At 37.5% G+C, this 26,430-nt stretch overlaps 2 protein-coding genes across 2 annotated transcripts; one reads left to right on the forward strand and one right to left on the reverse strand.

The window, feature by feature from the left end:
• Window positions 1-3,065: 3,065 nt before the first annotated feature.
• On the forward strand, window positions 3,066-22,790 carry tecpr2 (tectonin beta-propeller repeat containing 2). Its single transcript, XM_081347651.1, has 20 exons — window positions 3,066-3,197; window positions 3,704-3,961; window positions 4,060-4,188; window positions 4,482-4,613; window positions 4,730-4,887; window positions 5,087-5,393; window positions 5,499-5,631; window positions 6,892-7,356; window positions 7,441-8,147; window positions 8,877-9,060; window positions 10,141-10,314; window positions 11,378-11,558; window positions 12,616-12,757; window positions 13,036-13,276; window positions 13,400-13,489; window positions 13,637-13,870; window positions 18,565-18,713; window positions 20,306-20,447; window positions 20,607-20,756; window positions 20,842-22,790. The coding sequence occupies exons 2-20, from the start codon at window positions 3,743-3,745 to the stop codon at window positions 20,991-20,993; spliced, it is 4,089 nt and encodes a 1,362-aa protein (XP_081203777.1). The 5' UTR covers window positions 3,066-3,197; window positions 3,704-3,742; the 3' UTR covers window positions 20,994-22,790.
• Window positions 22,791-23,638: 848 nt separating this feature from the next.
• On the reverse strand, window positions 23,639-25,159 carry ankrd9 (ankyrin repeat domain 9). Its single transcript, XM_081347652.1, has one exon. It carries the CDS (start codon window positions 24,660-24,662, stop codon window positions 23,799-23,801), a length of 864 nt encoding a protein of 287 aa, XP_081203778.1. The 5' UTR covers window positions 24,663-25,159; the 3' UTR covers window positions 23,639-23,798.
• Window positions 25,160-26,430: the final 1,271 nt, after the last annotated feature.

Consider the following 26,430-nt stretch of genomic DNA (forward strand, 5'->3'; position numbering starts at 1 on the left):
GCAGTTTCTCTGGATTTATGTCTCTGAGTAAAAAAAAAAAAAAAAACATATATATATATATATATATATATATATATATATATATATATATATATATATATATATATATATATATTGTTTATTCTACAAACTAATGACAACATTTCTTCCAAATTTCAAATAAAAATATTGTCATTTTGTACATTTATTTGCAGAAAATGACAACTGGTCAAAATAATGACGAAATATGCCATGTTTTCAAACCCTGAATAAATGCAAAAGAAAACAAGTTTCTATTATTTTTTAAACAACACAACATATGTTTTAACTTAGGAAGAGTTCAGAAATCAATTTTTGGTGGAATAACCCTGATTTCCAATCGCCTTGGCATGCTCCCTGTTGAGCGACTTTATGCCACTCCTGCCGAAAACATTCAAGCAGCTTGGCTTTATTTAATGGCTGGTGACCTTCTTGCTTACATTCCAGAGGTTTGGGGTTCAGGTCTGGAGATTGTGATGGCCATGGTGTTCCTCCATTGTCCATTCACACCTTCTGGCTGTGTGGATTGAAGCATTGTCCTGGGTGAACATTGTTAGAGCAGGAGGAAGCATGTTTTCTTCCAGGAAAACTTTGTACAAAGACAGATCTGCCTGATTCTGATCTTCTCTGATGAGTCCAGTTTTCAGCTTTGCCCATCACCTGGTCCTCTAATGTTTCGAAAGAGACCTGGAGAGGCCTACAACCCACAGTCTCTCGCACCCACTGTGGAATTCTTCAGTAAGGTTAGAATCGAGCAGATACTTCTTTGCGAAGGATGCATAACTCTTGTACAAGATTATCCTGAAAGAAGACATGCGTCATTCTGCTCTGACAAAGTCCGATGTTTTTTCCCCGCAGGACAATGCTTCAAACCACACAGCCAGGCCAATTAAGGTAGGGATGGAGGACCACCAGATCAAGACCCTGTCATGGCCATCACAATCTCCAGACCCGAACCCACTGAAAACCTCTGGAATGTAAGCAAGAGGGTCACCAGCCATTAAATAAAGCCAAGCTGCTTGAATTTTGTGGCCATGAAAGCTGTGATTGAAAATAATCAAAGATATTTGAAAATGAACAAAGAAATTTGCCTTACTGCTTCAACCCCCTCTAGGGCAATTTGGAATTCCTAAAGACAAAAAGGTGTTGATAGTGATCGAGACCTGTAGGCCAAGATGTGTGAACATCAGGGGTCTAATTAACACACCTTTAAGTACGGGTGGGGGAAATTGTAAGTATCTGATTGGTCAGTTTGAATGTGCATTTGGGTTTCAGTCACATGGTTAAGGAAGGGATAAAAGAAGATTGTAACTGCTCTGGACTCTTCTTTTTCGCTGGCTCTTCTTTGCTCTGGCTCTTCTTTTCCTTTTGGGTGCCTTTCTTGGGGCACTCTTTTTTTGCCTTCTCTTTGTCTCTTTCTCTACAACTTCTCTCTCTCTTTCTATCCCTCGGGTAACATTTTACATATATGCTGGGTACGATTAATGGTATAAGTTTTTATCATCTCATATATCTATTTTGTAACTATTTTAAGTGTATAACCATTAATCAGATATTGTCATTAAACCCTTTCAATTACAAATGATGTGCTAACTAGTTGCAATACAATATCGTCACACTATAGCAACGCTCTCCCACATATTATAACTGCGCTTATTTCCGCCATTGGTATAAGTACCAGTGGGTGGTAGCAGACAAGAAATGCAAAGTTTTATAATCTTGCTGATAACGTTTCTTTAGTCATTTGGGAGTCCTGCAGCCTGAACCACTATAGGAACACCACCCTTGCAGGGCAATTCCACCAAATAGGTGGAATAAGTTAATAAGTTAAAACGTTAGCATTGTGTTTTTTAAAAATGAATATAAACTTGTTTTCTTTTGTATTATTCAAGATCTGAAAACATGCCATCTTTTTTCGTTATTTTGACCAGCTGTCATATTCTGCAAATAAATGCTCTAAGTCTAAATTACAATATTTTTATTTGAAATTTGGAAGAAATGTTGTCTGCAGTTTGTGGAATAAATCAAAAATGTTAATTTTACTCAAACAGATACATAATAAAAAATAATAATAATAATAAATCCAGAGAAACTGCTAATTTTGCAGTGGTCTCTTTTTTAGAACTGTATACAGTATATCATTTTTAAGAACTGTATATCGATCATCATTCTTATTCATTTTTTAAGGCCTATTTTTTACTTACTTTACAGTAGTAACAACATTATGATGGTATACCATCTATAGATGATTATGCTGTGACAGAATACTGATTGGAAAAAGCATTGATCCTGTCCTGTTGTGTTTGTGCCAGTAGACTTGATTAACAGATGTGGTGTTCTGTATATTATTATAATGCTGAAGAGTACATCTATAACAGACCTTTTGATGAAGAATAGTTTGAAGAAACTAGTCAGAGGCTGACTATGGTATATATGTAGTCTGCAATTGTACTGTCTCCCTGGTTGTCTTTATGGCCTAATTTGAGTGCATATCAGAGCTAATGAAATATAGACTGTCAGTTCTGCTGATGCCCCTACACTGACAGTATCGCAAGGCCTATTTCATTATCTGTGCATAATTCCCATCTCATTGGTTTCAATCCATGTTAAGTTAGAATATTTTTGGTTAATAAATCACAAGAATATTTCCAGCAGGACAGCATGATTAATGTAAATAATTCCAAGAGAAAAGAGGATTTGTTTTTAACTTTTATTAAACCTCTTCCAATAACAAAACATACATTGGCATTGCTAAGCACAAAAAAGAGTTTAGAAAAAAGAAATCCAAACTGTAGACAACATGAATTAAATTAAACTTAAGTGAATCATTTTGGAATTGTAGCCAATTCCAAGTAGCCTAATTTAGAGCGCATTCAGCTGCTTTAAGGATTGAAATTTTCTTTTTTAAAAGCCACAACACTTGCAATTTTAAGAAATCTAAATTTATGTAAACAAAACATGAGAAAAGAGGAATTTAAACGATGTGAGTTTCATTTCCGCTGCTGTAGGTGTCGCTGGCGTCACTTTTCTGTTTCGATCCAAAACATAACGAAGAAGACACACGAGTCGAGCCTGTCAACAAGAGCTATCTGTCAAAGCAGCAGAAATGTCAACAGATCGCCCTCATCCAAACTATAAAAACGTTTACGGTTCAGAATTAATGTGAACTTTTCCCGGTGGTAAGTTTAGTAGAAAATGAAAAGCTCATGTAATTAGTTTACAGCATAGAGTACGCTAACTAGGAAACCTACCCTGCACAGCTAACTGCAAGCGACTGTTTTTGTGTTTTTAGTCTTTGATATGTATTCAGAGTAGTGCATAGGCCACAAATAAAATGCTGACTGTTCTGCATAACCGTGTTTAACTCGATGAAGCCTCAATAACGTTGGAAAATAGGGAAATATGTTCTTTTGTGTTGTGTATTTGAGGCGTGGTTAATGTTTGCTTGTGGGTGTGCTCACTATTTAGTTCATATAGATGTTTGGATGCGTTTAATACTGCTGCACAAGTCACGAGTCACTTGTTGTGTTAGATAGATCAATGACTAGCTGTGGTTCTGACTGCCCACGTGATTGAAATAAACAATAAAAGTATAAAGCTGCACAGTAACTTCTGTATTATGATCAGCAACGCATAAACCTTTTATAATCGTGTACTTGGAAATGTCTGGCCCTTTTTTGCTCAGACTTCAGCAGGAGTGGGAGTACAGATCCACTGGGTGATCATGGCCAACCATCCAGCACCGCTGCCCTTGAGGGAGTTCTGCCCACTCTACTACCTTCTCAATGCTATCCCTGCTAAAGTCCAGAAAGGTTTCCGTTCGGTACTGGTCTACTTGACCGCACTGGACAGCAACAATGATTATATAGCCATTGGCAGCAGCATTGGCATGCTGTACCTTTACTGCAGAAGAGTAAGCCAGATGAACAAATACAATTTAGAGGTAAGTCTTAGTTCTTCCTCTCTCTCTCTCTCTTCTGCAGCACTCACCGTGGATCTGATCTGGTTTTGAACTGTTTTATACCTCTTATGTTTTAATAGGGTAAATGTGAGGCCATTACTGCAGTGAAGCTGCTGAGTTGTTTCGATGATCTTGTGGCTGTTGGAACGGCATCAGGCCGGGTTGCTTTCTTTCAGCTTGTGTCACCATTGCCTGGCAGAAATAAACAGGTACGATTTCATCTCTGATTACAGCATTCAAGTATGAAGAATTTCATTGAATTAGTGATTAGGTTTAATAATTTTTGTTGTTCTTTTCATGCTAATACATACTTAATTGGAATAGCAAGGGTTGACTATTTAATATAGCATTTTACTGTTATTACATAACATTATTTTAGGTCTGTTTAAAGTAGCTGTTTTTGTCCCTACTACAAGGAAAACGCATAGACTATCTGATTTTTGATGAATGAATCTTATTAGTAAATGAGCCATGGTGTCACATTTTTGTCATCTTGCTGTAGCTGAGAAGATTTGATGTGGTGGGCTTGCACAAAAGCACAATTACGGCATTAGCCTGGAGTGCTAATGGCATGAAGCTCTTCTCTGGTGATGATAAAGGGAAGGTGGTCTACTCTGCTGTGGACTTGGACCAAGTAAGCTTTGATAAGTAGTCTATTTCAGATATTTACAGTTAGACAATAGAAATCTGTCTGTTGTTTGACTGTCTAATGGCTTAATTTGTGTGTGTGTGTATGCATTGGTCTTTTAGGGAGTGTGTAATCCAGTGGTCCTCTTCGAAGAGACTTCAGCAATAGTTCAGTTGGAATATAGTCAAAAAGTACTTCTGGTTTCGTCCTGTCAGCGCTCAGTGCTCTTCTACACGCAAGAGCAGTCGCATCAGCAGCTGGGTACTAAACCACGTAAAAGGTACGACATCTTAAATCCATCTTTGCCTGAAAGTGCGCTATCATTGTAAGGGTTGCTCCACTCTGAGTTGCTTAATTCTTAAGCGCTATAATTGTAAGGATTGCTCCACTCTGAGTTGCTTAATTCTTAAGCGCTATCATTGTAAGGATTGCTCCACTCTGAGTTGCTTAATTCTTAATGTCTGGCATTTTTTTTCCAGCAATGGCAAGTTTGGTGCTTGCTTCCAGCCAGCTCTTTGCAAGCAGAGCGATCTGGTGGTTTACGCAGCCAGACCAGGGTTGCGTCTCTGGAGGACTGATGTGCGAGGACGTGTTGGGGAGACTCATGTCTTAAAGCCCCTTTTTAATCAGGATGTACCTCAGTTTGAGCTGTTCCCACGTTCAGGCCCCACCGGTGGCTACAGACCTTCAGAAAGACAGTTGGGAATGGTCAGCTGCTTCCTGAAGGAGGGCTGGGTCCTCAGCTGGAACGAATATAGTGTTTATGTTGTGGACTGTACCAATCAGGTATGAATGCACAATTTGGATTTAAATGATATCCATAATTGAAATGTTGCCAATGCAAACATAATTTGTACTGTTGTTTCTCACTTATTTCATTTGCTCATTAAGGTCATCATTGGAGGATTGGAAAGCAGTGGAGATATAGTGTCTGTGTCGTGCACTGAGAATGAAATCTTCATTCTGAAAGGAGATCGGGACATTTTGCGGATCTCAAATTGCCCTGAGGGATTGGTTTCCAACTGTGAGTTGCAGTACTGATGCCATAATGGCAGTTTTAGTCATGCACTTTGCTCCATCAGCAGTATTCCGATATTAAGGGATAGGAAAAAGCCTCTTTTGCCCTTGGCACTCTGATAATTGGATTTTTGTTTTGTTTTGTTTTTTTTATCCTTCATAGAGTCGACTGGTATGAATAGTTGCTTCATGAGTTGTGGTTGTTAATGTGTAACAAATAGATGATAATAAGTTCTTAGCAGATACACTACAATTCAAAATTTGGGGGTCAATCATTTTAATGTTTTTGAAACTATCTCTTGTGCTAACCGAGACCGCATTTATTTGATCAAAATTACAGTAAAAATAGTACTATTGTGAAATATTATTACAGTTTAAAATAACTTAACTAAAATACCTAAAAAAAACTAAACTTTTATATTTGAATATATTTTAAAATGTAATTTATTCAAGAAACATTTCTTATTATGTTCAATGTTATCAATTCTAAAAAAAAAGTTGTACTGCTTAATATTTTTGTTGAAACCATTCAGGAATCTTTGATTTATAGAAAGTTCTAAAGAACAGCATTTATTTGAAATATAAATATTTTGTAACATTATACTTATATATTTAATGTATCTTTGCTGAATAAAAGTATTATTTTCTTGTTCTTCAAAAAAATTATTGACCCCAAAATTAAGGTTGTGTACTTTCTTACCAAATATGACTTTTTGCCACCAGTGGCCCTAAAAATGTTTTTGGACACTTAAGGCACTCTAAAAAAATAGATGATTATTATTGCATGAGATAGCAAAGTTTAATACCAAGTTGCATTTTTCAAAGAAATAATGTCACAGAACTGACTACTTTTTTTTGACTGCGAGATAATTTAAATTCTGCTGTAAAGCAGCTCCACATAAGACAATAGTGGCATTATTTAACCATTATTCAGTGTTGATTCAGTTCAGTTCAATAAATGAGTAAATTAATCAATTATGAAATGAGTTCAATTCAGCTATAAGAAGCACTGCGGAAAACAGTATAGATAGTATTAAACTAAGCGTGCCAAAGGTAACCGTGGCAAGGAACGTTAACCTTGGGATAAGTATGAGACAGAAAGATTAATATAAGCATAGATGCCTGTGTGAGTTTACACAGGTGTCCTATGAACATGTTCCAATACTTTTGACAAACAGAAAGTGTCAATAATGCTTTTCACTAATCACAAGTGTCAATAATGCTTTTTCATCTTACTTATCTTTGCTTTTTTTTTTTCTCCCCTCAGTATTAGACCACTCCTACCGTTTTACATCTCCTCTCTCCACACCCACCATTTTGCTGCCTCCTAATGGTGCTGTGGAAACCGCTCAGCCAATCAGGACCATGCCCATCATTACAGAGCAGCAGACTCAAGCCAGTCCCAGCTCAGAGGAGGTACATGATGGGGTTGAGGAGTCAGAGGAAGTGCAGGAGCAGCAGCATTTTGAGGGATTCAGTCATGCGGTTGAGGCTCTGGAGGTGGCAGAGGACTTGGAGCAGCAGCGGGCCAGTTTGGGTACAGTGGAGTCCTGCAGCCGCAGCAGCTCCATCACCTCATGGGAGAGCGCACAGGGCATGCTCACCGCCACAGAGGCTTCCACCTCAGAGCTTTCCTCCAGCAGATACAGCGCCATCACCCAAGAAGACTTCCAACAGGAGCTGGTGGTCAAGGCCGTCAAGCTGAAGAAGAAAGGCAAGAGGAGACGGCAAGGTAAGAGGATTAATATCACATGATGTGGTGTGATGTATGAATTTGATCCACTGACGTACTCCATAAATTGTTGTAAAACTGTAGATAGCGGGAATCGTGTCAACGAGCGCAGCAGCTGGTCAGAGAGCGTTTTCAGCCAGGACGGTGCCAGCAGTGACTTTCTAAACACACCCATGAGCGAGGCTCCTTCTGACCACACCAGCCTCGACCTGCACAGCACCTGCTCACCCGACCAGGACGGTTCCGTCTGCGGAGAATTCCACAGTTCTGATGCTATCCCCATTCAGAGCCCATCAGAACCCTTACAGAGTCCAGAGACTCGACAGGATCCAGTTAACCAAACAGCTGAGCCCTTGCTGCCTTGCCCTACATCACTGTCACTACAAGACATGGAGTGTCCGGTGTACAGTGATAATGTGTTTGCAGAAAACAAGCAAACTGCAGCTACGCCTGACGTGGACATGCTGCTAGAATGCACCTTCTCGTACATGCAGGCAGCTGATGAGCAGGATGTCATGAAGGAGGGCAATGACGCCCTGGAGGATTCAGAGCAACATTTTAAAAATGGTTTACATGGGGACTTTAATTTGGACTTATCTTATGATCCCATTAGACCACTGGGTTACTCCCCGGAACCTGAGCCAACGCCATCTAGTGACGAGGAGGACATCTATGCACACGGAGTGCCATCCAGTGCTAGTCTGGGGGACGGACTAAACGCTCTGAGTCTGCAGAGCTCATCTGCTAAACAGAAAGAGGATGAAGAGACACAGCTCCTCAAAGCTGATCAGGTTAGAGAGCTAACCAACTTATAGATCAGATATCGGTTTCATATCAGAATACAGTTACTTATTTCATTTATATAACTGTGTAAAATACACTACCGTTCAAAAGTTTGGGGTCAGTAAGATTTTCTGAAATGTTTTTGAGGAAAGTCTCTTATGCTCACCAATAATGCATTTATGTGATCAAAAACAAAGTAATAACTGTAATTGTTTTACAGGTTAAAGTACAATTTAGTTTTAATATATTTTAAAATGTCATTTATTCCTTTGATAGCAAAGCTGAATTTTCAGCATCATTACTCCAGTCTTCAGTGTCACATGATCCTTCAGAAATCATTCTAACACGTTGATTTAGTGCTCAAGGAGCATTTCTTATTTTTATCAATGTCGAAAAAAGTCGTGCTGCTTAATATTTTTGTGGAAACTGATATTTGTTTTTTCAGGATTTTTGTTAATGAGTAGGAAGTTCAAAAGAACAGCATTCATTTGAAATGGAAATATTTTGTAACATTAAATGTCTGCTGTCACTTTTGATCATTTGAATGCATCCTTGCTGAAGAAAAGTATTCATTTCATAAAAGTATTTGATCCCAAACTTTTGAACGGCAGTGTAATGTTCTTGACAGTTTTTTTTTTGACAGTTTGTGAATCACCATATTAAATTATACTGATGTCATGTATTCTGTGTTATCTATTTAAATCTCTTTCTGTTTATATATTTCTTGTTGTTCGAAGTTGGCTGAAAGTTGGATGGGCTACAGTGGGCCTGGCTATGGCATCCTCAGTCTAGTAGTGACGGACAGGTTTATCTGGTGTCTGGACTTCAAAGGAGCCCTTTTCTGTAGTAGTCTTCTTAACGATAGCTTGAGCTGGCAGAGGTTTGAGGAAAATGTCCATCAGGTGGCTCTGTCCCCATCAGGTAAGGGGCTTAGATTCGGTTTGTTATTAAATAAGCATACACCTGTTTAAACAAATATTAGTTGATGGTGTCCTGGACTAAGCCTAGTCCTGGAAATAATATTTTAATCCAGTATTGCTCTTAATATTAAATGCACACTACCATTCAAAGGTTTAGGGTCTGTAAGATTGTTTAAATAAGGAATTTATTCAACAGTGATGTATTCATTGATCAAAAGTGACAGTAATGTATAATGTTACAGAAGATTTCAAATATTCTATTCTTTTGAACTTTGTATTCATCAAAGAATCCTGATAAAATCTATCACTGATTCCACAGAACTATTAAGCAGCAAAATTGTTTTCAACATTGCTAAAAAATCTGAAAGATTTCTTGAGTAGCAAATCGGCATATTACACTAGCAAAGGTTGTCACCCTACAAGCACAGTTTGTCAATCATAAAGCAATGTGCTAAACAACACTAACAGCAGCTAGCATTATACAGTGTTTTCATTTGAAAAGTTTCTTTAAAAAATCAAGAATTACAGCTCTCTACCCTTTGCATGTTACATTTTATGTTACATGGTCCATTGTCCTTTAGTATATACAGTAATGACATTCAGCTACATCTAATTGTTTTGATTAGTATTTAATCTTTTAGATTTGGAATATATTTCAGTGTGGTATTACTGTAGTAATGTAGGCATGTGCAATGTTGGCAGAGTTTTGGCGGCTGTTGTGAGAAAACAATTCATGTAATTTTAAAGATAGTCATTGAATGCATTTTTGTGCCAAAGCAATGATAATTAATCCACAGTTTACCCCACACTGACACTGCTGCTCTTGGAAAAGTGATTTAAGTATTGAGAAATGGGTCAAACAATTATATATATATATATATATATATATATATATATATATATATATATATAACCCTAACCCTAACCCTAACTGTAAAAAATAAAAGTAAAAAATAAATAAACTACATTTTTTAAATAATTCTAGTTCAGCCCATTTTCAAAACCGAATACTTTATCTATATTTTGTAAATGTAAAGTAAATGTACAGTTTTGGTCTGATCTCGCTGATGTGTTTTTTTAGGCTCATTGCTGTGGAAGGTGGAGCAGAAGACCATGACTGCTTACGCTTGCGGGAAAGTCACCATCAAGGGAAAGAGACACTGGTACAAAGCCCTGGATGACACTGCATTTGTGGCACTTAGTGATGACACAGCCTGGATCATTCGCACTAATGGAGACCTGTACCTACAGACAGGTGTGACAGAATAAACACACCATACTAACTTCGCATTACAATAACATATTCTGCTTAATGACCTGTATAAGGTTTGTAATTGAGTAATCTGTATTGACGTTAATTCATACTACTTATATAAAATTACTCACACTGTTGCGGTCACCAAACAGAATTGCAAAAATGATTATTTTCAAACAGTTTTCCTGGTTACTGGTTAGATAAACAGATAGTCCCATCCCAAACTCATTAGTTAAACGGAGCAATGCTTTGATAGCTCCATAATAGCAAGTGTTTACCTTGTTAAACCAAGAAAGTACTCGCATCACCAAAGAAGACCAGAGAGAACCAAAGACAGAAACCTGTTATTTAACTGTTTGACCACTAGAGAGTGCTGTATGTACTTGAAAAATAACTCATTGTGTTTGGGACATTTCACCAAAAAAATAAAAATGATTATTTACTCACCTTCATGATGTTCCAAACTCATGTGACTTTAATTCTCCCATGGAACACAAAAGGTGATTTATTTATGCAATTGTTTATTATGTTAGTTAGTTCCCATGTGGACTGAGTATTTCATGAAAAAAAGATGCAAAAGCACCATAAAACCATCCTAAAAGTGGCCCATATGACTTTGTGTGAAAAAACAACAAAAAACAGGCAAAGTCTGATTTATACGACAGTTTAGTTAAATGGAAAAGAGCAAGCACAATATCTGTTCGTGGTTTTACAAAAGAAAGAGAATGTATGGGTGTGATGGCACCAAAATATGGCACTATTCCTTTGACACCAATTACAAAAACAATAGTGTTTTTTTTGCTTTGTTATTCTAAGTGTTTTCATTTGTCACATGTTTTGCTCTAAAGCAATGTAACTTTGAGCTGGGCTGTGCTTTGGGATTATGCAATAATGAAGAGCGTAATCAACTAGACTATCATTCCTTCCCCACCCTTACCAGTTCAGTAGAGGTCATTAGCTACAGTACCCTGAACATTTTTCTATAAACACACCATCAAAATTTTACCATGAAAATATGCATAAAGCAGCTAGAATTGTACTGTTGCTCTATGTGTGTTTTCAGGGCTGAGTGTGGACAGGCCATGTGCGCGGTCGGTGAAGGTGGACTGTCCATGCCCAATGGCACAGATAGCAGCACGGGGCAGTGTGGTGTGGGCACTGAGCGAGCAGAGGGGCGTGTTTTACAGAGAGGGTCTCAGCAGCTACTGTGTGGAGGGGGAACACTGGAAGTATGACACCGTCAGGTATGTTTGTCAGCGTGGTTTTCTGTTAGCAGATAGCAAATTCACTATAGTGAATCGATGAAGCACTGGTTTTCGACTGGTTTTACTTCAGCACCACCGTTGCCAGATAATGCAATATCAAAGCTGTGTCCACCTTATTTTGCAACATAGAAGTAAGCTATTTTCTGTGAACGAGACTTTCAATTCATTAGCAGTAAATAACCAGAACAAAATAAAAGTGCAGTAAAAGGTAAAACTATTTGTGCTACAAATGTTTGTTATGATTACGATAATAAAAGTAGATATTTAAAGTATTTAGGTTAAATATATGTATCGTTAGATTACTTCTTTGAATAGGTTAGGAATATGAAAGTTTATATATGTTGCACAAAATTTCGTTTGTTTATTGTCATTCTGCTGTACAGTATGTGTGGAGACATACAAAGTTTACTTGACTTATTTTTGTAGAGCTGAAATAACTGGACTGGACACTGGAAGCCTTGGACATTCGAGTCACAAGTAGCCAAACTCACTCATACATTAAAAAATAAAGTGGACAGCATACTGTAGCTGTTGAATAAGTAAACAAAAATGTTCTTAACATTGCAATATATATTTCATAATTGAGTAGAAATTTTTACACATTTAATTGGGTCATAGTTCCTTTAACCTTGCATAGTTCATGGTTCATATTTCATGGTTTTTGAAGAGGAGAGCATTTTGACCTTCCCTTCGCATGGATGTGCCAAAACATTTTTCAGTTAAACAAAGACAAAACCGAAGTCATTGCATTTAGAAACAAAAATTTAATTCTCAAGGCGAATGCATACCTTGACTCTAGGGGTTAAAAAACAAAAAAATCAAGTCAGGAATCTTGGTGTGATTTTGGAGTCGGACCTTAGTTTCAGTAGTCATGTCAAAGCAATAACTAAATCAGCATACTATCATCTCAAAAATATTGCAGGAATTAGATGCTTTGTTTTCCCGCAAGTTTGTCCCACTAAAACACTGCAAGCAAGATCTGACCTGTATAAATAATAAATGTAAACATTGAGATATTGTATATGCATGTCCATAGTGAGAGCCAAGGTCTGGAACCCATCTGTATTGCTCTGGGTGAGAATAACACAGTCTGGGCATTGGACACCAGTGGCAGCTTATGGTTCAGAACGGGGGTCACGGCTAAAAAACCCCAGGGTGAAGATGACCACTGGTGGCAGGTACGTGTAACATGCACATTCACATGCACAGTAAATCCTCTTCTAGAGCTGGTCGGATTTTCTCACTGCATGCTGTGTTTTTAACGCACTCTCTGTACTAGATGAATCACACATTTTGTGTAAAAAGGCGAATTATTCCAAAAGGTTCAATTTATTAAACATTTTTAAGCCTGAAAGTGTTGCTTCCTGCAGTAAATGTTTAAAATTGATCAAAATAATGCCTTAAATGTGATTTTTAGAAAGTCTTCAAATTCTTTTCTCATCATCTTTTCATTTAGGTGAGCATCACAGACTATGTGGTGTTTGATCAGGGCAGTCTTTTACAGACTTTGATCCAGGCCACACAGACTGTCGCCACAGCCACTAGAGCTCCGGTAGAGCGGGTGGCCGAACGTCTGCGTGTGGCCTTCCTCTCCCAGCACTCCCAGTGCCAGCCCAGCCTCATCAGTGTCAGCACCAGTGGCGTTTGGATTGCTTCTGGGCGCAACGACTTCCACGTTGCCAAGGGCAGCCTCATCGGTATGATACAATGAGTTTGGTCTTAAAAGTGAAAATACTGTCCTATTGACTGAGGACCTTTTGATTGGTTCTTGTTTGAAAATGTCAGAAATTTATTTTATGGTGATGTTCACCTTAATGCAGGGACATTTTGGAAGGGTATTGTACCCAGAGGAACAGCCTCTGCCACGAAATGGGTCTTTGTGTTCTCCTCTGCAGTTCCAGCCAAAGAGGGTATGTAGAAATCTTGTCTTCTTCATATTCACACCCCTGTAGTATCTGTTTTCTTGCAGGAAGCAATGAAATATTATTGTACTTTGGCTGCACAATTAAAATCTGTATATTCAAGCATGTTTGTTCACCTCACTGGTGTCTCCACAGGGAGTTTCCTGTGGTTAGGTCAGAGCAGGAAAGACCTGTTCTGTATCTGGAACCAAGACCTCCAGATGCGGCCCTTTACCATACAGTTCCCCCCAGACGTAGAGATGGTTCAGCTCTCTGCCTGTCGTGACGCTCTTTGGGGTATAGATCACTACGGTCGTGTCCACATCCGCACTTTATCAGCCAGTTGCTCTACAGGAATTGACTGGACATTATTGGACCTCAGCCAGCTTGGTGAGAGAATTTTCTTTCCATAGACAAGAGGTTTATCAGTGGATCACATGCCAGCTATATATTTAAACTAAATTTAAACTCTTGTAATCTGAGAACACCAAGTCTAAAGAAGCTGCATGAAGAAAATATCCTATATTTGTATATTTATAGATTAAATATTATATTCATGAAGATATATATATATAGAGAGAGTCATGTAAAAAAGAAAGGACGTCCTATTGAATGCTATGTTTTTATTTATCAGGACATAATAAAAAAAAATGTTCTTAAAATTAGGTAAATACAACCTCAGATGAACAACAACACATGACATATTACACCATGTCATTATTTATTTAACAAAAGCTAGGCCAAAATGGAGAAGCCATGGGTGACAAACTAAGTACACCATTACTGCTACCGGAGGAATTAAGAGTGTAAGTAGCAGTTAGGCACTGCTAATCAAATGTCCTTGATGAAGTGTAATCACCTCTATAAAAGCAGTTTGCTTTAAATTTGGCAGTTTGCTGGTCTGGAGCATTCAGGTGTGTGTTAACACAATGCCTCTTAGAGAAGTAATTGTTGCTGCCCATCAATCTGGGAAGGGTTATACAGCCATTTCCAAACAATCTGAAGTCCATTATTCTACTGTGAGGAAGATTATTCACAAGTGGAAAACATTCAAGACAGCTGCCAGTGGACGTCCCAGTGGAATGGACGTCCCAGCAAGTTCACCCCAAGGTCAGAACTCGCAAAACACCCAAAAACTACACCTGCGACTCTACAGGCCTCAGTTAACATGTTAAATGTTAAAGTTCACGGCAGTACAATTAGAAAAAGATGGGACAAGTATGCCATTTTTGGATGGGTTGCCAGGAGAAAGCTTCTTCTCTCTAAAAAGAACATTGCAGCACGGCTTAGGTTTGCAAAGTTGCATCTGAACAAACCTTAAGACTTCTGGAACAATGTGCTTTGGACAGACGAGACCAAAGTGGAGATGTTTGGCCATAACGCATTGCGCCAAGTTAGGCAAAAACTAAACACAGCATATCAGCGCAAACACCTCATACCAACTGTCCATCACGCTGATGGAGGGGTGATGATTTGGGCTTGTTTTGCAGCCACAGGACCTGGGCACCTTGCAGTCTTTGAGTTGACCATTAACTCTGTATACCAAAGGATTCTAGAGTCAAATATGAGGCCATCTGTCCACAGTTAAAGCTTGGCCAAAATTGGGTCATGCAACAGGACAATGATCCCAAGCACACCAGCAAATCTATAACAGAATGGCTGAAAAAGACAAGAATCAAGGTGTTGTACTGGCCCAGTCAAAGTCCAGACCTCAACCAGACTGAAATAATGTGGCGGGTCTTTAAGAGAGCTGTGCATAAACAAATGCCCACAAACCTCAATTAACTGAAGCAACGTTGTAAAGAAGAGCGGGCTAAAATTCATCCAGAACAATGTGAGAGACTGATAGTCATACAGAAGTCATACAGCTCTTCAAGCAATTTAATCCTGGGGTGTACTTAGTTTGTTACCCATGGCTTTTTCATTTCAGCTTTATTTTTGTTAAATAAATAATAACACGGTGTAATATGTCATTTGTTGTTTCTCATCTGCACATTACCTAATTTTAAAACCTGCTAATGGCCAGATTATTTTTATGTTCTGATAAACCATACAATTCTAAAAGGTGTCCTTTCTTTTATATACAAATGGCTGTATATACTGTATATATATTTCTGCAAGCCGACACTTAAGGGAGTACTGAAAAGCACATTTTTGTAAAGTTGTGCCTTTAGCCCCATTGTACCCTATATATCAGATTCACTATTTTTAGTTTTTGTAACTAATTTTACCAACAACTAAACAGAATGCTCTTTGTACATTAGGACAAACACCACAGTGTTTTTCGCTGCTTGTTTGTATTCACTAACGTATGCATTAGATAGCACTTATTAGTCGCCTCTATGATGACGTGTTTGACACATGATTTAGATAATTTGCTCAAATGTTGCTGTTCTTCTAGGTCTCAAGTGGTCAGGTGTGACAGAATGACGCATGTTTGGCATACCTTGCTAAGGACCCTCTTCTCCTAGATCAGATTAGCATATCTTGTCTGCTGTTGACATACTTCTGTCAAATTCACAAATAACCAGCCCACTTCCACTTCTGCTGAAGCTATACTCCTTCTAAACACACTTAGCTTTCACTTTCACATCTTAATTTCCATTTCTTGGAATCGGAGAGCCTCTAGAAGGTTGAATAGCAAGCCATGGTTTTGTGTATCCAAACTGCCTGTTGCTAAGGGTGGTGTTTATATTTTTAATTCAAGCAGGTGGTTCTTGCATAACACGTTTTGTAATAAAGCTTGCAAGCTAACTGTCAAAGGTTATGTCAATCCTTTAGTATTGAATATTGCAGTGATTAGGCTTTAGGAATGCATTAAGCACACATTTTAATCAGTGAATTTGGTAACGAGAGACAAGTTCACAATGTCAGACTCTCCCAAATGCAATCAATGCAGCATTTCACTGTAAAATGACAATGCAGGCTGCCGTCTAATCTGATTACATCAGACATATTTTAATTACACTGCTTGCACTTCAGTGCAATCAATGTAAGGCATGTGTTTGAGCACAAGTGTGTGTGTGTGTGTGTGTGTGTGTTTGCTACAACAGGATAGAGACACAAATAGGCAGAGCCATGTGATAGAGCAGCTGTAGCCCTATCCGTCTCGGGTTGTTTGCGTCAGGGCAGCATTGCATTGCCAATGTGAAAGATGAGTCTAGGACTAGTCCTGGATGCACAAGCATTTTTAGATCGGGTACAGACTGGGCACATGATGTTTTCAGTACTTTTAGACTCAGGCTTACGGATGGAGACTCAATGAAAGTTATTGGAGTTCAGCTGGTTTAATAAATTGTTTCGTTAGATGAAATACTGGTTCTTTAGATTCTAGGTTAGTCTCGTGAACTTTGTCCTGTGGTATTTGTTCTCAATGAGTCGTTTCGTTTTCTGGAAAACACTTAAAATGCTACAGCAGAAAAACACTAATGGTTTTGATCCTGTGAACTGAAGCGTCAGCTTTGCTTTATCTGGTTCTGTTGGTAATGAATCAGCACAGTGTGCAAAGGCCACAGGTGTGACGACATGTAAGCAATCTGTTGTTTTCATTCATTGTGCTCATCAGGCACCCGTAATGCTTTTGTTTTTTGTATTGATTTCGTTAGATAGGTGTGTTTCATACTAAGCCAGTGAAAGAATGTGAAACCACATCAATAGGAGATAAAGTATATCTCAAGTTTTTTTGTTTTTCAGTTTTGCATTTGGGTGACAGTTATATTTAAACAGCTACAAATAAAAAGGTATTCATCTAATTTTATATAACAAAATTAACAAAAAAATGTTTAGCTGTGACTTTTTCTGAAAACCAGAAAGTGTCTAAAATACATTTATCTTAATTTTGAAAAGTATATAATATATATACTGTACACTACGGTTTAAAAGTTTGGGGTTGGTAAGATTTTTTTTATGTTTTTGAAGAAGTCTCTTATGCTCAATGCTGCATTTATTTAATAAAAAAACCCTGTAATACTTTGACTTATTATTACAATTTAAAATAACTGTTTTCTATTTTAATATATTATTAAATGTAATTTATTCCTGTGGTTGCATTTTCAGTATCATTACTCAGGGTCACATTATCCTTCAGAAATCATTCTAATATGCTGATTTGGTGCTCAAGAAACATTTCTCATTATTAAATAAAGTTGAAAACATTTGTGCTGTTTAATATTTTTGTGGAAACCAGGATACTTTTTCCTTTCCTTTTCAGAGCAGCATTTATTTGAAATGGATTTTTTTTTGGTAACATTGTAAAGGTTTTTACTATCACGTGCCCTCCTTGCTGAATAAAAGTATTAATTTCTAATTTTAAAAAAATCTAATTTTTTTAACAATAGTGTAAATTTTACATTATATAGTGCATTTTTTTGATCATTTATACTATCCCATAGATATGTAATCACACAGTGAAATGAATACTGTCATGGAAAGTGTGATGGATAATATTAGCTGTGAAAGAATGTGTGCCAGTGTATCGCATATTATGTTAAGATTTGCTATCAAAGTCCTCAACACAAAGCCCTCATTACGTACCATGACGTGTGTCAAGGTTTCCCTATCATATCATAGTGTACAGACAAGACCTCTGTACAGTTTTAGATGAATGTAGGCTGCTCTATTAAGGACACTGTTTTCTGGACACATAGTTTTAGTATGGAAAAATGGCCCTGGATGTCCTTGACATATACATTTGTGAAATGGTGCTAGATGTGATGTATGGTTTAGAGCTTAGCTCAGGCACACTGCACAAGGTCACAGTCCACTTTGTCAGTCGCCCTCAGATGGATTGTTATGGCTGAATGTTTCCAGTACAGTCAGGTGCTTGATGAATTTCAAAAATCTTGTTATAATTGACCATACTTTAGGTTAGGGGCGTTTGCGCGTAACTCATCCCATGTTGTTTGTGTTATAGACATGAATGATCAATCAAATGTTTTTTTGATAATAGGTGTGCCATTTCTAAGTCATACAGGTTTTGGATGGTGGAAAAATCCCATAGTTTATGGAGTTATTAATGCTCTCATGTGCAAATCCTATTTCACTGGAATTTCATGTTGACAACTTTCTCTGTTTCTCCCTCACAGGGAACGTGAGGTTTCTCAGTTTGTCTTGTGGCAGTCAGAATGTTTGGGCGTGTGATGCTAATGGAATGGTGTATTTTCGGGTTGGAACTCAACCTTTGAACCCCAGCATGATGCTCCCTGCCTGGATCTGCATTGAACCACCTGAACAGGTAAACAAGCATTTGACATGACTGTATTGGCTGCAAAATCCCCACTGTAATGTAGACTTATACATGAGCTTGCATCCAGATTAAATGGTATATTACTTCAATTTTACATATTACACAGTTTGAGGTCAGTTTTTTTTAAATAAATTAATAATTGTATTCAGCAAAGATGCAGTTAATTATGGAAGCTTGTTTACGCCACTGATTAATAAATAAATAATAGTAATTGCGACTTTTTATCTCCCAATTCTAACTTTTTTTCTCACAATTGCGATATATCAAGTCAGAATTGTGACTTTTTTCTCAGAATTGTGAGATATGAAGTCAGAATTGTGAGAAATAAAGTTGCAATTGCGAGATATAAAGTCAGAATTGCGTGAAATAGTCGCAATTGCGTGAAATAAAGTTGCAATTGCGAGATATAAAGTCGCAATTCTGAGAAATAAAGTCGCAATTGGGAGATATAAAGTCAGAATTGTGAGAAATAAAGTCGCAATTGGGAGATATAAAGTCAGAATTGCGTGAAACAGTCGCAATTGCGTGAAATAAAGTCCCAATTGCGAGATATAAAGTCGCAATTCTGAGAAAAAAAGTCGCAATTGGGAGATATAAAGTCAGAATTGCATGATATAAAATTGCAATTGCGTGTTATAAAGTCAGAATTGTGAGATATAAACTATTCTGAGGTAAAAAAAAAAAGTATTTTTTTCCTTAGAATTGGACTTTATATGAGAAAATGAGACTTTATATGAGAAAAGATGTCAGAATTGCGAGATATAAAGTCGCAATTGCGAGAAAAAAAGTCAGAATTCTGTCTTTATAAGACGTAATTGTGCCTTTATTTCACGCAATTCTGACTTTATATCTCACAATTCTGAGAAATAAAAGTCAGTATTTCGAGATGTAAACTCGCAATTGTGAGATAAAAAGTCGCAATTATCTTTTCAAATGTTTTATTTTGTGGCGGAAACAAGCTTCCATAGTTAATTGATCAACAGTAAAACAGACAGTAAAGATATTTATAGTGTTAAAAAAAGATTTCAATTTTAAATAATTGCTGTTCTTTTGAACTTTCTATATTCATCAAAGATTCTCGCAAGAAGTGGTTTTCTCAAAAATATTAAGCCGCACAACTGTTTTAAAAATAAAAATAAAAATTTCTTGAGCAGCAGATCAGCATATTAGAATGATTTCTGGAGGATCATGTGACACTGAAGACTGGAGCAATGGCTGCAGTTAGTAATATTTAAAATCAATAATATTTTACAATATTACAGTTTTTACTGTATTTTTTATCAAATAAAGGCAGCCTAGGTGAGCATAAGAGACTTCTTTCAAAAACATTAAAACATCTTACCGAAATCTAAATCAGTTGCATTCCTTACAACTGACCAGTCGAATACTGGTTCCATACTAAATTTCTTGTTTACAGTAATATATATATATATATATATTATATATATATTTTTTATGAACAGTTCCTACCATGACCTAAGGTATTATTTAGCCCTTGGAATACACTGTCATTATTTCACCAGCCTCATGCATAAGCCTCTAATAAAAGCCTCTTTTATTCTCATATTCTCTTTGAGCAGCCTGCTGGGCTTCATCTGGTGAAGATTCAGACTAGTTCTAATGACCGAATGCTGTGGGCACTGGACAACAGAGGCAATGTGCACGTGCGCACCGGCATCACTGAGGAGATGCCCGTTGGGACTGCATGGGAGCACATTCCTGGTATACCTTCATTACATAATCTCATTCACTGTTTTTATTAATCTTGTATTGAAACTGTCAGCCTGATTCAGAGTTCAACTCACTTTCATATGTGTTTAATTAGAGCAGGAACTTGTTTGACTGGTCATTGGTTGAAGTTTGTTTTTTTCCAAATTGTAGGACTTCAGGCAAGTCAACTGGTTGTAAGCATGAGGACCGCTTGGGTTCGTCTTTATAACGGTGAAGTGGCTCGTCGATATGGCATTACAGAGAAGAACCCTGCTGGAGACTACTGGAAGAAGATCCCAGGACTGGTCAGCTGGCTCGCAGGTTAGTGTTCATAATTGGTAAATGATAAAATGAGCATCTGCCCACGTAAATGATCAAAACTTACCAAGCAGCCTTTTTTTTGCAGTGACCCCGATGGATGAACTGTGGGCAGTTGCTCCTAATGGTGCTCTCAGCCAGCGCCTTACCAAGAATCTGCTAAACAATAGAAGCAAAAATCATGGCAACACAGGTTCTCTGAGTGGAGAAGAGCTGGAGGAAGAGTGGGAGGTGATTTAGATGCCGCAAATTGTGTCAAATCATCCCAGAATCACTGTTCTGTGAAATTTCTTTATAGGCACTTTACTAATTTCTTCTTAAAGGAGTAGTTCACCTGAAAAAAAATGAAAAGTCTGTCATCATTTACTTACTCTCATGTAGGTCAAATCCTTATGAGTATATTACGCTGTTGAAACATACCTGAGGGATTACCTTGTGCACCTTGTGACCTGAAAATGTTTACCCATATTGTTTTATTCTGCACATTATTTATTACGTTTTGATATCCACATGCACAGTTAGAGCAGATATTTTGTTACTCGTATTGATTGAAGAATGAGGCTCCGTTATACAATTCAAAAGGTTGGGGGCAGTTTTTTTTTTTTTTTTTTTTTTTAAGAAATTTTATTCAGGAAGGATGCATTTAATTGATCACAAGTGATAGTAAAGACATTTTCTATTTCAAATAATTTGATCTTTCTATTCATAACGGAATCTTGAAACAAAATGAATCCCTATTCACACAAACGTATTGAGCAGCACAAACATTTTCAACATTGATAATAATAAGAAATGTTTCTTGAGCCCCAAATCAGCATATTAGAATGATTTCTGAAGGATCATGTGACACTGAAGACTGGAGTAATGATGTTGAAAGTTCAAATAAATTACATTTAAATACATTACAATAAAAAAGTTTTTAAATTGTAATATTTCACAAAATTAGTTTTACTGTATTTTGATCAAATAAATGCAACCTTGGCTTTCAAAAATATTTGCAAAAATCTTACCGACCCCAGACTTTTGAATGGTAGTGCTCACTACATAGGGAAATATTTAATGTGAATCAGTTTATACTGTAGCTGTAGTCTACTGCTTTAGAAGTATAGATTATGTAAATATCTCCTATTAACATAATTATAGGTAGAGGAAATATACATCACAATATTAGCTTAGATTAACAAACAAGAGGGCATTTGGAAAGGCATTTTTTGGGGTGGGGTGGGGGGGGTCATGTGAAAAGGAACTAGGTTTATATCGGCTTTAGTTAAGGAAGTTAAGGGATTCAGCTTTATCTGTAAATACACTTGAACCTTGTTAAATACTTGACAGGAGTAAAAACATGGTAGCATTTAACAAATATCTGTAAGACATGAGTCGTATAGAGAGCATGGTCTCTGACTTGCCTCTGCCTACACTGTAGTGATGTGTTGCAGTTTAATGTGAGGTATTTTAAAAGGACAGTTTGACTTTAAACTCTTAAAACAGAAAACCAATTTGAACTTACTACTTGGTTGATAGAATCTATCATAGTCTGTTATGAAAAAACTATTTTAATGCTAGATAAGCATTCCTCATATACGTCCATATTAAAGAATGCATCTTGATGAGTATTCTATCATAGATAACTAAATATTAATTCAGTGCTAGGTCTGATGTTTCATTTCCTCTCCTCTTTCTTTATTGTCTGACTGTGAAGTCTTTCTTTTTGAGATGTTGACACCTCAGTAATGCATTATGTAAATAGATTTAAATGACCATGTAAGCGTTGCTGCAAGTTATGTTTGCTATGTACGTTACATTTGCCATTGTTTTTGCCTATTCTACCCCACTAGTTTCAGTTCTGCACTTAGACCATCTTGTAAGTCAGATTAAAGTGATAAATGCGGTACACTGGCCATGTAATGCTAAGCCAGTGTGGTTTAAGTGGTGACGCAGCTAAATGTGAACTCGCATATTAAACTATGACTTAAACTCTGCGGTCTTTGCTCCATGCTTAGTCATGACAAACTTCCAAATAAAATGTTTACAATAAGTTTCTCAGCATGTTGTGGTCATATTACAGATGATGTACACTAACAGATGTTTGGATTTACTTGAATTTACACTATAATCCTTTTTTTTTTATTAATTGATCAAAAATGACATTTATAATGTCACAAAAGATTCCAAATAAATGCTGTTCTTTTGAACTTTCTATTCAAAGAATCATGAAAGAATTGTTTTTTTACAAAAAGATTAACCATCACCACTGTTTTCAACATTGATAATAAGAAATTAGCATATTAGAATAATTTCTGAAGGATCATGTGACTGAAGACGAGTAATTGCTGCTGAAATTCAGCTTTGCCATCAGAAAGAAAACGGTTGTTTTAAAATGTAATAGTATTTTAAACTTAGTTTAAATGCTTGAAATCACAGGCACATTTAAACTGTGCATAAGTATTAATTTACACTTTGCAAAACTAATGTTTTGTTTTTTCCAGAGTGGATGAGTTGAACCAAATAGTAAAAAAAAAAAAAATACCCAACAAGTTCCCAGTATACATGGGAACACCTTTCTATTTAAAAAGTATCCCTGGATGCTCCACTTGAAGTTAGTTGAGAGAATGTCTCATGCAAACGGTGCAGCTTTGAAGCAGCTCAAATGTGTTTTGGTTTGTTTAGCATTTTTGGCTTATTGTATAATCTTTGTTACTGGAATTATTTTAATTAGTGCTTAATAATTGTATTATGCTAAATCAAGAATGTAAAGATAAGTAATTGTGTCCAAAACTTTTCACTTTCACTGTTTATGTTTAAGTCAGAGATGAGAAGTCTAATTTTTCATTCATAAGACATCTTGAATGAACTGAATCTTAAACATGAATCTCCAAGGCAACAAATACAAAAAATATATATTTAATAATCGTACAGTTTCTTTCATAATGCTGGTACTCTAATGTACAACACCAAGCTATTCACATATTTACAGAGCTCGTCACATACACTCAAACCTGAATATTTGAAGAAATAATATAGAGTCAAGCAATGTGCTTTATTACATTAAACTTGATCCAGTCTGAAGTCCAGGGGTTTCAAAAAGTCCGGCAGCGAGTCCAGCTGTTCTTTGGGAATGGACTGGCTGAGCTTCTGCATGGCCTGAACGAACAGTGAAGGAGGTGATGATTCTGAGAGCAACTGGAAGGCCTGCTCTCCTATAAGACCCTTCCACACATCGGCATTGTCCTGCAACTGTCTCTTCATCTGGAAGCGAAATGTGGGCATGAATAAAACGAGGTAGCCGAGGCAGACGCGCTTCGTCCGCATGTCAAAGTCACTCTGGCATATCTGTCCGAGTAAACAGTCCAGGGGGGTGTTCCCTGTCAGGTCCGTTGCGTAAGGACAGGCCCCGTGACCCAGCAACAGAATCAAGCACTCGGGACGCACCAGATCACACGCGAGATGCAGCGCGGTCTTGCTGCCGTCAGTATGGACGCATCCGTGACGGTTCAGGTAGCTCAGTCTCTCGCAGTCTGTGAAGTCTTTAATGGTGTCCATCATCATTTTCAAGATGTTAACGCGGTTGTAGCGGACGGCTATGGTCAGGTGCGGTGTGGTGGATGCCTGGCAGCAGCAGAAACTTCTGCTGGGCATCTCCAGCGCGCGGGCGGAGAACCTGTTGAGTAAATAGCGCGCGTACTGCTGGTGATCATGTACCAGCGCGTACAGAAACGCCTCCGACGGGGAGTACGCGCACGCCTGTCCGTCCTCTTCCCAATGAAATACCTCCATTGTCCGCATGTCCTCCAGGACCCACACCGGCAACAGGTCCCGTACAGCCTGATAAAATGCAAATGAGGTTTTTTGGCATTGTTTCGGGGATTTATAATCCGCGCGACTCTCGTACATCCCCAGTTCCAAAGGCATTGTGAGTTCCGCCGTTATATTAACGTTTTAGGGGGGGCTATTTGGATTTCTCGTGGTGTTCAATGCAGCTGATACTGAAACATCTGTCAGAATATAGATGTAACCCAGGAGACCAGGCGGAATAATAAATAATAAGGCGGTAGGCTACTCTCTTAATACGATAGAGTCTAAAACCGCTCACCCGCCTTCAAACCCCACTACAAACTCATCCGAGAGTTTATATACTGTATGCAGAGCACTGGGGCAGACCGTATTGGTTTGCGCATATCGCTGCGCTCTTTGCCATTGGATGCTGGCGCACGTCACGAGGGTACAAAGTGCCTCCAACCATTCCTTATTAGTGTAGAACTCATCAACGCATGTGTGCGTGTGTTTGGGCGATATCGAGTGACCCCCGCGCATTCAGTACATTCAGCACGACTCTTGTTACATAATATCCCACAGGACGAGCCATGCGCTCTTCCACGGGGTGATCTACCCGATCTGTTTACCATGCCAGTCTGAAAAAAAAAAGTTTATTATTATGGTGGTAAACGATTAAGTTGCTTTCCTCGAGAGGTTATATTAATGATATAAACATGCTCTTTTTTTCTTTTGGAAGAAGTCAAGGGCAAAAGTATGTCAAAGTCAAAATTAATAAAACTGCGATAACAATGTAGAACTCAGACGCGATGGGAATGTCTGTCAGCCTTATTAAACAGTGTGACTGAGATGTGTGTTGAGGAGCACGTGCGCCATCTAGCGGATAAGTGTTATGATAGCTTTTTTGTTTGTTTCTTCAGAAAAAAATTGGATACGTTATATCATTTTTCATTACTTATATTAGACCTTCTCTACTCTTTGGTTATTGTAATTATTATTATTATTAGTATATCAGTTTAAAAACGTTTCTGCTTATCTCTTGTAAAATAATATCAATTTAACTGTGATTATCAGGGTATATCAGATTATGCAGGGCTGGATTTATGCATAGGTTTTATGCATTTTGCATTTTATGCATTGCACGTACAGGGGGGTACACAATTTCAATGAGGAGAATATAATATTATATATATTTTATTATTATTATTATTATTATTATTATTTCACTCTAATAGGCTAGTAAAACATTGTAAGACAATCATTATCTAAATTAATAAAATGTTAAATATTGGGCAGAAACGTATCTCCATATTTTGTATTTTTTTCATAAATCATTATAGACCTTATTCAGAGCATCACAATGACAGGTATGAAAGTGTGGCTGTGAGGGATAGACCGTGTTTTAAACGATATCCGCTGTAAAGCTCCTAGATCGGTTAGCCTATAATTTTCCACAGCTCATGTTGTCTGTAGTTTTTTTCTGTCTATAATTCCTTGGAAAGATATTTTGCAGTGTTTCATCAGAAGAACAATCCAAAAACACATTAAATAATAGTACAAACACTGAAGCCTATCCCTCACAGCCTCGCTTTCATTCCTGTTAAAAAAATCAAAGAGGGTGCTGTCGTGAATAAGGTCTATTGGTCACCTTCTACCTCTGTGTGGGTTTTGCAAATATTTAACCAATGAAACGTATTAAAAAGAGCTGAACCTCGTATTTCCATTGGATCTTCAAACTGTTGGTCAAACCTCATAACTCCACCCTGCCTCACTCTATCATGAAGTGCAGCATGAATTTGGACCATCTCTGCTTGTTTGCAATGCAAGGCAAGGGTAAATAAAGAACTGTTTCTTTGAATAAGTACATTGTTTTCTTTACTCAAGAAACACTATATATAGAGGTTAT

Source organism: Scardinius erythrophthalmus (genome assembly GCF_964197995.2).
Source record: "Scardinius erythrophthalmus genome assembly, chromosome: 19".
Lineage (NCBI taxonomy): Eukaryota > Metazoa > Chordata > Actinopteri > Cypriniformes > Leuciscidae > Scardinius > Scardinius erythrophthalmus.

Bases quoted from the DNA above. Each gene is read 5' to 3' on its own strand.
- tecpr2 (XM_081347651.1), top strand. From the start codon at position 3,743: ATGGCCAACCATCCAGCACCGCTGCCCTTGAGGGAGTTCTGCCCACTC. The intron at 3,962-4,059 runs GTAAGTCTTAGT...ATGTTTTAATAG, and splicing joins TGAACAAATACAATTTAGAG to GGTAAATGTGAGGCCATTAC. The intron at 11,559-12,615 runs GTATGTTTGTCA...GCATGTCCATAG, and splicing joins TGGAAGTATGACACCGTCAG to TGAGAGCCAAGGTCTGGAAC.
- ankrd9 (XM_081347652.1), bottom strand. From the start codon at position 24,662: ATGCCTTTGGAACTGGGGATGTACGAGAGTCGCGCGGATTATAAATCC.